This window comes from Echinops telfairi, unplaced genomic scaffold (genome assembly GCF_000313985.2).
Source record: "Echinops telfairi isolate 266 unplaced genomic scaffold, ASM31398v2 ScPeMD7_25;HRSCAF=90, whole genome shotgun sequence".
Classification (NCBI taxonomy): domain Eukaryota; kingdom Metazoa; phylum Chordata; class Mammalia; order Afrosoricida; family Tenrecidae; genus Echinops; species Echinops telfairi.
The window spans coordinates 555,221-565,574 of record NW_022103922.1 but is presented as its reverse complement, the minus strand read 5'-3'; the positions used below and the strand labels follow the sequence as shown (position 1 = coordinate 565,574).

The window sequence follows — 10,354 nt, the reverse complement described above, 5'->3', positions numbered from 1 at the left end:
CTCTGGCTTGGACTCGGTTTGGAGGGCAGCTCCTCGAATGATATGTGGATCTGGGCAAGCTGCTGGGCAGTGGCTCTGGAGGGCCCACTCAGTGCGGGGAGCTGGCCGGGACTCCTTCACTGGCGGGAGGCAGGCCCCAAGCTCTCAGGGTGTCCCAGCCTGGGTTGGGGTTCACTCCGAGAGGGTTGGGACTTGCTTGAGGCTGTACGACTTGGCCGGGCTGATTCCAGGCGGTGCCACTTCCCTCGAGGCTGCCACCGCCAACCCCTCTGCGGTGGTCATTCCCCGCCCCCACCCTGGAAGATGCTGTCACTCAGGTGCCCCAGGCCGGCGGGGGACACTGGGGCCCAGCCTGGGACTGAGGGAGAGGAAACCTGAGGAGACATACAGAAATTGCCTCCTCCCTGGGACAAAGTCCCCCCACAGGAGGGCGGTCTCTGGGGAACCCCAGACAGAAGGCCCAGGGTCCAGGGCTCAGCTGCTGGGGGGCATTTCCTGGTGCGGTGGGCAGGTGGGCCAGGGGCTGCCCCTCTGTCGGGCCTGCTGCCTCGCCAGTCCTCTCGGCCACCTCTGCAGTGGAAGGTGCACCAGGTCAGTGAGTTCACAGCATCAAAGGCTGACCGCACCGGCCATGGGCAGCCTTCGCCCGGGTACTGGCCCACACAGGTGCCTGCGGGCATGCGGATGTCTAAGTACCAGATCTGGCCCCCCAGCCCTGCAATCCCCCGCCTGGCTATGTGCCCACCCAGGAAAGCTGCTTTGAGGCTGTCTCCTGCTTACTCCTGATCTTGTAGTGTCACGTCTTGCCACATCTGTGAGGGTCCCCTATAGATTAGCAAGGAAACACAGGGAAGCCAGTGTGTCCCCTGGGGACTGGCAGCCCCCATCCCCACAGGGGACGCACCCCAAAGAGGCTTGCAGTCTGCCCGGAGCCAGGTGCTAGGGGCCTGGGAGAGAGACCGTTGCCACCAGAGCTCGGAACAGAACCTTCAGAGGGATGGCCGAGAGGGACGTGTCCACTACCGAAGAGCGCGCAAGCAGCAGCTGGCCCTTGCTTACCTTGCTTATTGGGTAATCCGGGGCTGTGCCCTGTGCCAGGCTGCGTCCCCTGGGGGCCCAGCTCCTGGGTAAACATTAATGGGCCAGGCCATGTGTGAGCACCCAGAGAATCTTTGACCCGCGGCTGCTCACTGGCTTCCCACAGGTGCCCCTCGCCACCCATACAGGTAGGTGCCCCTGAGCCCACGGACACTGGGGGAGGGTCGCTGACCTCTAGGCCCAGGTCAAAGCCCTTCCCAAGACACTGGGAGCCCAGGGCCAGGGAGATGGGCCTGGGGCAGGCCACAGTGAGGGAGGAGGGAGGCTTCCCCGGAGCAAGACTCCGCCATGGGGAGGGGGTGGGCCAGGGACCAGGCAGTGAGGAGATGGCATCCAAGCCCCTTTCCCACCCCCAACCCCCATCCCTGGGGGTGTGGCTCTTATCTGGCAGGAACGTGACTGTTTGGTATCAAATGCCAAAGTCTACCCAGGACCATCTACGGTGTCCTCAGTGCCATCTGATAGGAGAGGTCCCTGAGTTCCTGGCCACTTCCTGCCTGCACCAGGGCACCCTGTGACCTCAGCCTTCTGCAGGGCCTTCACCCTGCCAGGACCAGCCTGGAGCCGGCAGCCAGACCCACTTCCCTTTGAATTGCCCCCTGGAGTGGACAGAACCTGCCTGACGGCTGCCCTGAGGCCATTGTGGCCATCCCCCTGCACCAAGGCAGGTGGGGGAGGGGGACAGTCTCAGAGGGCCAGCTCAGCCAGGGTGGGCCAGGGGACTCCAAAGGCTCACACAGGCTCCTCTCTGTAGATCCAGGCCTGGGTCTGCCCTGCCCAGAGTCCATGTCCAGTCCTCTCACTGGTGGTCGGGTCCCACACCCTGCGGTGGACATGGTGGACAAGAGTCCGGAGAATGCAGGTAATGGACCTCCAGCCCCGGTCTATTCCACCCCAGGTTCCAAGGGGATGGGCCCCTCCTCACCTGCTCCACTCCTGGTCCTCACCCCAAGCCTGTCCCTGCTCTGCTCCCCTTTACCCCGACCAGGGTCCCCAGAAGCAGCTAAGCATCTGCCCTACTTGCCTCCAACCCCTGCAGGGGGCTTTGGTTCCACCCTGGCCCTGGACTCAGGGGAAACTGACCCCTGGGCTCTCCCTGAGCTGAAAGACACCAGTCAGTCCTGGACAGGTAGGTCTGTAGGAAGGAGGGTGATGATGGTCTGAGTGGGGAAGCGGGCCTTGCAGGGCCTCTCAGCGCAAGTCCTCCTGGGACAGAGCAGGCCACCCTGCCCACAGTGGCCCTCCTTCTCTGGAGCCCATTCTGCAAAGGGACAAGAGAAGAGGGGGCACAAGGATCCTGACCTGGAGGGATTTAGGCTCTGAATCCTGGGGGGTGGGGGCAAGGGGACCAAGCCCTATCTCAGGGGGCAGGGGGCCCCTAAGCCCTGACCTGGGGGGTTGGGAAACCCAGGCCCTGACCATGGGAGGGGACCCAGGAACTGACCTGTGGTCGGGGGAGGGGAGGACCTGGGCCCTGGCCTGAGGTGTGTGTGTGGGGGGGAGCCCAGGTCCCCGGGCTGAGGCGGCTGTGTCCTGTACCTTCAGAGCTCAGTGTGGCTGGCAGGGTGCACCGGGTGGTCGTTGGCATCCTCAAAGCCTGTGGTATCCTGGGTAACCTCTACCTCTTCATCTGCTCACTGGACATCCTTAGCTCCGCCTTCCAGCTGCTGGGCAGTGAGTAACCGGTTGAGGGTGGGCAGGGAGGTGGAGCTGTGGCCAGCAACAGCACTCCACAGCCTCACCTCTCCTCTCCTCTGGGCACAGGTAAAGTGGCCGGCGACATCATGGGGGACAGCCCGGTGCTGAGCAACCCAGTGGCAGGCCTGGTCATCGGTGTGCTGGTCACCGTCCTGGTACAGAGCTCCAGTACGTCCTCCTCCATTGTCGTCAGCATGGTGGCCTCCAAGTGTGAGTGCCTCGGGTGCAGAGCAGGGGCCACTGGCAGGGCAGGGGCGGTGGGCAGTCAGGGCTGACCATGGGGGCACCCCACAGTGTTGACCGTCCGGATGTCAGTGCCCATCATCATGGGTGTCAATGTGGGCACCTCCATCACCAGCACGTTGGTTTCTATGGCACAGTCCGGGGACAGGGATGAGTTCCGAAGGTGAGTGAGGCGTGGGAGGGGTGGTCTGGCCGTGGTAGGAAACCCCCTCCCCTGGCCAGGCCCCTGCACAGCTCCTGGGCTGCCCTCTGCAGGGCTTTCGGGGGCTCCGCACTGCACAGCATCTTCAACTGGCTCACAGTGCTGGTGCTGCTGCCGTTGGAAAGTGCAGCCTCTGTGCTGGAGAGGCTCAGTGGGCTGGTCCTGGGCTCGGCCAAACTGGAGCCTGGGGCCCACGCCCCCGACATCCTCAAGGTGCTGACTGAGCCGCTTACACACCTCATCATCCAGGTGAGCAGGCTGCAGGTGGTGGCAGGAGATGGGAGAGGACAGAGGACTAGGAGGGAAGGGCCAGGGGCCAGGTTCTGCTAGGGGGGTGGGGCGGGGAGTAGGGGAGGCAGGGGAGCCAGGAGAGAAGGAACAGAGGACAGAGGGACTAGGCCCTGCCCGGAGGGAAGGGGCAGAGGGACCAGGCCTGTCTAGGGGTAAGGGACAAAGGTGGAGGAGATTGGGCCTGGGAATGGGTTGGGGTAAGAGGTCAGGGCTGGACCCTGAGGGCATCCAGCAACTCTCTGTACCCACCCTCTGCCTCCCAGCTGGACAAGGATCTGATAGCAGGCAGCGCCTCAGGCAATGCCACCAACAGCAGCCTCATTAAACGGTGGTGCAGCACTGGGACACACTCGGTAAGGTGCAGCCCACTCCAAGCCCGCACTACCTTCCTCCGCTCTCCCAGCCTCACCTGCTCGGACCCTTGACCTCCCACCTGCTCACCAAGCTTGACCTGGCCCTGCCTCCACAGACCACTGACAGCGGCACCTGCGGCGCGGTCGGATGCTCCGAGGGCAATGGCACGGCCCCGGAGGACAAGCTGCCCTGTGAGCCCCCACTCCTCGCCCCACCAGCCCTGCTGCCCTGCACCAGGCTGACCGCTCTCTGCCCCTTCAGGCCACCACTTATTTGTGAACACGACGCTCACCGACCTGGCCGTGGGCCTCATCTTGCTGGCGGGCTCGCTGCTCGTACTCTGCGCTTGCCTCGTGCTCATCGTGAAGTTGCTCAACTCGGTGCTGCGCGGCCGCATCGCCCAGGTCGTGAGGACCCTGATCAACGCTGGTGCGGCAGGCGGGGCCTGGGACCTGAGGATGTGGGCGGAGCCTGCTGCTCCAGGCCTGAGGCCAGGGGTGGGGTCTACTGATCTGGCGGGGTGGACCGGGGAGACAGAACTTGCTGCTCCCTGCTTGCATGGAGCTGGGGGCGGAGCCTGCTGCTCTGGGCGGGCCTGGGGACCTGGGGGCGGAGCCTGGTCCTCCGGGGTAACCTCGCTTTCCTCATCAGACTTCCCCTTCCCATTTGGCTGGCTTGGTGGCTACCTGGCCATCCTGGTGGCCACAGGGATGACCTTCATGGCCCAGAGCAGCAGTGTCTTTACAGCGGCCATTGTGCCTTTGATGGGTGAGCTTACCGACAGGTGGGGGCTCCAGCCCTGCTCCATGGTGGCCACAGCAGGGCCAGGGTGAGGGGACTCAGATGGGACCCTTTGATGACCCCTGGCTGGCTCCCCCAGGGGTCGGGGTGATCAGCATGGAGCGGGCTTACCCCCTCTTCCTGGGATCCAACATCGGCACCACCACCACAGCCCTGCTAGCAGCCCTGGCCAGTCCCTCAAACATGCTGCTGGATGCTCTCCAGGTAGGGCCCCTCCACCCCCAGGGCACCCACCTGAACTGGCTTGGGCCTTCTCCTCTGATCCAGCCCAGCCAGGAGGCAAGTCACCGGCCCTAGGGCAACTGGCTGGCCATGGTCAAGTTCTACCAGGCCTCCACTTGTGGTCGCCACTCACACCTGTAGTCCCACCTCCTCAGACCCTGGCTCATGCCTCCCTCTTGCCTGTGCCCTGGCAGGCTTGCCTCCTGAAACCCCAATAGTCTTGGGCCGCTGCCTCCTGGGCCTTTGCTGCTCTCCCTGGCTCAGAGAGGCGATGAGCTAACTTCAGCCCTCCCTCTGCTCATCCCTGTCCCTGAGGAACTCCTAGGCCCAGACGCACTTCCTTCAGGCACTCTGTGTGGCCCTCACCACCCCTTTCTTTCTGAGGGCCCCCACTGCCCCTGCCAGGTGGGGGAGGAAGGGGTGTCCCCAGATGTAGGGACAGCCTGGGAGAGGGGAGTCCTGGAGGGCAGTGAGAAGTGTCCGGTGCTCATCCAGCCTCTGAACTGGGCAAGCTTCGGCCTTGGGGCCTTCGTGTTTGGGGGGTGGGGGGAGTCTTCCCTCTCGTCCGGCCAGGCTTCTGATGGGTGCCCACTTGCCAGGTGGCCCTCATCCACTTCTTCTTCAACGTGGCTGGCATCCTGCTTTGGTATGTGGTGCCGGCCCTGCGGCTGCCCATTCCGCTGGCCAAGAAGTTTGGAGACGTGACCGCCCGCTATCGCTGGGTGGCTATTGCCTACCTGCTGCTCAGTTTCCTGCTGCTGCCCCTGGCGGCCTTTGGGCTATCCATGGCTGGCAGCACAGTGCTGGCTTCGGTCGGCGGCCCCCTGCTGGGGCTGCTGCTCCTGGTCATTCTTATCAATGTTCTGCAGCAGCGCCGGCCATTCTGGCTGCCCCACTGCCTGCGCTCCTGGGCCTGGCTCCCCCGCTGGCTGCGCTCACTGGAGCCCTGGGATCACTTCTTCACCAGCTGCTGCCCCTGCGGTGCCCCCACAGCTGCCTCCAAGGAGGCCCACTGCTACGAGAACCCCGAGGTCCTGGCCTCGCACCCTCTGTGAGAGCCAGACTGGGAGAGGGAGGTCCCTGGACACCTACCTCCCCTACTTTGCCAATAAAGGAAGTTGTGCCCAGTTGTGGTGGCCTTTGCCCAACCTGAGATGGGAATGGGGACAGCCTTGGAGGGGGCCCTGGCCTGGTTTTGTGGGTGGTGGGGGTGGAGGCTGCTGGTGGCCCCCTAACAGACACTTGGGGGACTCATAGGGAGCCAGGATCTGGTGACCCCAGGGGTATGGTGCTAGAAGTGACCACCCGAGCCTCAGGCTGTAATAGCTTTGTTCTCTCCTGGCTTCCGCAAACAACTGGCCTTAAGCAAGGGAGAGGGCCAGCTAGCTGGCTGGCCAGGGTGGTGGTGGTAGTGGTGTGTGCCGAGCCTCCCAGAGTCCTCAGTCCCATCTGCCTCCTCCTCCCAGACTCCCAGCCACGGGGGTGCCCAGAGGACCATAGCCAGGGCACAGAGCCTCCTCTGCCCACCCATCCCCATCTGTGGTGGTCAGCTAGCAGGACATCAAGGGCTGAGGACTAATGCCCGCCAGGTGGGGGTGGTGAGAAGGGGACAGGAGGTCTGCAGGATGGCTCATCTCCAAGGCATCCCCTCTCCTTTGGTTTTCTCAGGCCCTTCCTTCAGCCCCTGCAGTGGGGAGGCTGCCCAGGTGGGTGGATGCACAGTGAGCAGCCTCGGCCCAGGGCTTCTCTGCCACCAGGGGGCGATGCTTGGCCAGGCTCCTGACACAGACACTGGATGGAAGCCCAGCTTCGAATGACACCTTTGGCCTTGCCAACCCCTCCGGTCCGGGACCTCCTGAGTCCCTGCACCTGTCCCTGTAGCAGGTGGCCAAGGGGAGGGGCAGCCAGGAAGGCCACCTGGCCTGGTGCCCTAAGCTGGGGCTCAGGTTTCTGCAGGAGAGTTGTGTAGTGCAGGTAACACTGGCCACTGCCTCCTGCCCAGGGCTGCCCCGGGCCCAGCCTGATCCCAGCACCCCAAGGAGAGCGCTCTGAAAGGATTATGGCTGTCATGGTGGAACAGGTCTCCTCAGCCAGGACCTGTGTGCAGGCAGACAGCTGACCCAACCTCCCTTAGGACTTGTCTGGCACACATGCTTCTAGAATTCTCTGCTGTGGCATGAAGCCTCCCCCATCCTGGGATGCTCACTGCCTTGAAGGAAACCCACCTCTCCTCTCAACAGCCTCCCTCCCCTGCTGGAAGCTCAGGTGTGAAACGTGGAGCTGGGCAAGGAGACCCAGGTCATTTCCTGCAGGAGCCCTCGTTCTCCCCCACCCCAACCTTGCTATTCCCCGCCTTGTGAGGCCTTCCAGAGGCTGGGGTTTGGGCAACCAACCAGGAATAGGGATGTTGCCCTGGGGACCACAGGACTCTGGGTGGGAGCCAGGATCTGCCCTGCACCCCACTTTTGACTCCACCCACTTGCCTTGTGGTATCCTCTGCTGTCCCCCTCAGGAGGGAACGTGGGGTAGCTGGAAGAAAGGCTGCTCACATCCCTCCTTCCGGGGCGGGTGAGGCCGCCCACAAAGGCTGACCATGAGGCCTTTGAGGCAGGAGGTAACTGCACCCTCCCACGGGGACCATGGGCGCAGGTAAACAAAGCGCACTTGAGTCCTTTTCCGTGGGAGGGGCCAGCTGGTACTCCACAGCCGGACTCAGGATCCAGGACACTTCTGCCCCACCAGCCACACACAGATCCTGCGGGGCCCACACCCCACTTCCAGGCCATAAACAGCACCCCCTGCCCACTGTGCTGTGCCCCGCTGGGCAGTGTAGGCAAGGACCAACTGTGGGCATTGACCTCACCCTTGCATGCCACCTGCAAAGTGGGGCAAGGCACTGACTTCACAGCTCTTGGGGGACCAGTCACTAAACCCACTGCCATTGAGGGGGTTCTGACTCTGACCCTATAGGGCAGGGTAGAACCACCCCTGCATTTTTAAAATAATTGTATTGAAGGGCTCTTAGAGATCTTAGAACAATTCATAATTCACTTGTATCAAGCACAGGTGTACATATGTTGCCATCATCCTTTCCAAAGCATTTTCTACTTGAGCCCTTGGTATCAGCTCCTCTTTTTTCCTCCCTCCCCACCCTCGTGAGTCTTTGATCATTTCTATAGTATTATTACTTCGTATCATACTCCCTTCACCCACCTGTTATTGGTCCCCCTTGGTGGGGAGGGGGGTGTGGATTTCTGAGACTAACTCTTGACAGAAGGCCCATCTTTCCCCTGTGGGGCTGCTGGTGGTATTGGACTGCTGACCTGGGGGTCAGCAGACCAACTTGGTAACAATGACACCACCAGGGTTCCCAGTGCTAGGCTCAAGCTGCGCACAAGGGGTTAGTGGGGCAGGAAGCCTTTTGGGGGGCATTCAAAACATCCCCAAGAGCAACCACAGTATGGCTTGGGGAAGAAATGGGGGTTGCCCTTCCTTCTTGGCTTGTGAAAACCAGTGCTATTGGTCTGGGCAGTTCAGGCACTTTGCAGCCAAGTCAGGGGAGGTTTGAGGCACCTTGAGGACCTCAGGCCTGGGTGGCCCTCTCCATCCCTAAGGGATAAGGTCTGTCTCAGGTGGTTAACAGAAGCCAGCCTAGCCTTCTGGGCAGGCCAGTGGGAAGGGTCCCCGGGTAGGCACAGACCCCTCTCCGTGGACTGGCCCTGGAGACTTTCACCCAAAGATGAATCCTCCCCGTCGGTTGGCAGTGTGTGTGTGTGTGTGTGTGTGTGAGAACTCCCAGAGTAAGGGAGCGTTCTCAAAGAAGTGTCCCAAGGGTCAGGAGATTGAGGGCGTGAGAAGTTCAATAAGCCCAGACTTCAGAGGCCCCCAGGACTCCCTCCTAACCCAGGACAAGTCTCAGGAGGCCGCCCATCCAGGGCAGTTCCAACTGTGTCTCTTCCTCTTTCTAAAGTTCTACAAAAATAAAATGCAAGCATGTCATTTTCTAAAAGTAACTGCAGGTACAACTACATTTAACTCTTGTTCCTTTCCTTTCCTTGTGTGTGTGTGTGTGTGTGTGTGTGTGCACGCGCCCCCCCACCCTCCGATCTAAATTAGGGGGAAATAAAAGCGTGTTTTAGGCGCTGGTGTCCAGCAGGGAGGCGGCCATTGCTGGTGCTCACGGAGGGCGGTCCCGCGGCCCGCCACCGCCCAGGTTTCCGGGCAGCCCGGTGCAGTGCGCACCTCTTGAGGCACAGACGCCAAGACGACCGGGCGCCACGCCAGCGTCTCCACAAACACAGCCACGCAGAGGCCAGGGGCAGGGCCCCCGGGAGCAACTGAGGGAGGGGGGAGAGAAGGCGGACCCCGCCCCCCCTCGTGGGCCCCACGTGCCCCCCGCCCCCATTTACCCGACGGCCAGGGGAGCAGGAAGCTCCTGCCCCACCCCCACGAGCCTCTGCCCGTAGGGGAACCGGGGGAGGGGGTTCGGCGGAAGGTTCCCTCCCCCACCAGCACCTCGGCCCGGCGCCACCGCTGCTTTGGCACCTGCCCCTTGTTTATTAGTGCGACTAGCAACGCGTCCCTCCCTCCGGGGAGACCTCCAGGGGCTAGCCCGCGCGGGGGCCTCTCAGGTGGCCGCGGCCCTCTGAGGCTCTCCTCCCGGGGCCCCGGGGCCCCTACTTCCAGGGCCCCCGCACAGCACGGACTCCAAATGGCCCGAGTCCCGGAGGCACTAGCCCTCGAGAAGGCGCACACGGCGGCCCGGCGGCCAGACTCGGGCAGTAGACACGCTTCGCGCGGCAGCTCGGGAGACAGGGCGCCGCTCGCCGCGGCCGGAATCTTCCTCGGCCTCCGCCCTGAGACGGGCTTGCCTTGACCCCCTCGGGGCCTGTCCTCGCCGGCCGCCCGGCCGGAAGCCCGCACCGCGGCACGAGCGCGCGCCCAGAGCCCGCGCCCGCCCTTCCGCGCGCGGAGCTCGCTGCACTGCGGCGGTTACCAGGACGCTAGCCGGGCTCCGCCAATAGCACCTGGTGGTCGGCGTGTTCCCCAGCGTCAGCCAATGAACACACAAATCAATCATTTGAAACACCCAATGAGCAGAGCACTGCGGCGCGAAGGGGGGGGATTCTTAGGGAGAGCCGCGGACTATGGCTGACCAATAAAAAGAGCATAATGCTGGGAAGGCGGGCTATAGGGACCAAGATGGATGGAGAAGGGACCAATCAAATGATGAATCTCGCCAGCCTCGCTCTAGCAGCCCAATAAGAGGCCGGCGGGGGCGGGCATAACGAGTATATAAGGGTTCGCCCAGCGTCGGTTGTAGCAGTCTGCGCGCTCCCCTCTCGCTCCTGTCTTCGTCCTCCTGCCCGTGACGCCGCCGCTGCCGCCATGAGAGAAATTGTGCACCTGCAGGCCGGGCAATGCGGAAACCAGATTGGCGCCAAG

General features: G+C 62.9%; 3 protein-coding genes across 9 annotated transcripts in view; 2 read left to right on the top strand and 1 right to left on the bottom strand.

The window, feature by feature from the left end:
• RNF224 (ring finger protein 224) overlaps positions 1 to 1,131 on the top strand; it is a 1,937-nt gene extending 806 nt beyond the window's left edge. Inside the window, exon 2 of the mRNA XM_045289340.1 lies at positions 896 to 1,131. Within this exon, the coding sequence (XP_045145275.1) occupies positions 896 to 1,131 (236 nt within the window). The remainder of the gene's footprint in view (positions 1 to 895) is intronic.
• Positions 1,132 to 1,171: 40 nt separating this feature from the next.
• On the top strand, positions 1,172 to 6,036 carry SLC34A3 (solute carrier family 34 member 3). 7 transcript variants are annotated; one of them, XM_045289266.1, is made up of 14 exons: positions 1,195 to 1,226; positions 1,633 to 1,762; positions 1,853 to 1,960; positions 2,087 to 2,227; positions 2,644 to 2,772; positions 2,863 to 3,006; positions 3,091 to 3,202; positions 3,295 to 3,490; positions 3,796 to 3,885; positions 4,002 to 4,077; positions 4,148 to 4,315; positions 4,538 to 4,654; positions 4,767 to 4,891; positions 5,509 to 6,036. In XM_045289266.1, the coding sequence occupies exons 3-14, from the start codon at positions 1,885 to 1,887 to the stop codon at positions 5,962 to 5,964; spliced, it is 1,830 nt and encodes a 609-aa protein (XP_045145201.1). In that variant the 5' UTR covers positions 1,195 to 1,226; positions 1,633 to 1,762; positions 1,853 to 1,884; the 3' UTR covers positions 5,965 to 6,036. The 7 variants fall into 7 exon arrangements, with proteins under 7 accessions (XP_045145202.1, XP_045145201.1, XP_045145206.1 ...); XM_045289271.1 differs by having other exon boundaries at positions 1,201 to 1,226; positions 1,633 to 1,766; XM_045289267.1 differs by lacking the exon at positions 1,633 to 1,762 and having other exon boundaries at positions 1,172 to 1,226.
• A 1,732-nt stretch (positions 6,037 to 7,768) lies between these two features.
• FAM166A (family with sequence similarity 166 member A) overlaps positions 7,769 to 10,354 on the bottom strand; it is an 8,835-nt gene continuing 6,249 nt past the window's right edge. The window contains exons 6-8 of the mRNA XM_004714471.1: positions 9,364 to 9,892; positions 9,091 to 9,246; positions 7,769 to 7,785 (exon numbers count right to left, since the gene is read on the bottom strand). Coding sequence (XP_004714528.1) covers positions 7,769 to 7,785; positions 9,091 to 9,246; positions 9,364 to 9,892 — 702 coding nt within the window. The remainder of the gene's footprint in view (positions 7,786 to 9,090; positions 9,247 to 9,363; positions 9,893 to 10,354) is intronic.

Coding starts and splice junctions, on each gene's coding strand:
- SLC34A3 (XM_045289267.1), top strand. CDS start 1,885: ATGTCCAGTCCTCTCACTGGTGGTCGGGTCCCACACCCTGCGGTGGAC. Junction 3,886..4,001: donor GCAGCACTGGGACACACTCG/GTAAGGTGCAGC, acceptor CTGCCTCCACAG/ACCACTGACAGCGGCACCTG. Junction 4,892..5,508: donor TGCTGCTGGATGCTCTCCAG/GTAGGGCCCCTC, acceptor CCCACTTGCCAG/GTGGCCCTCATCCACTTCTT.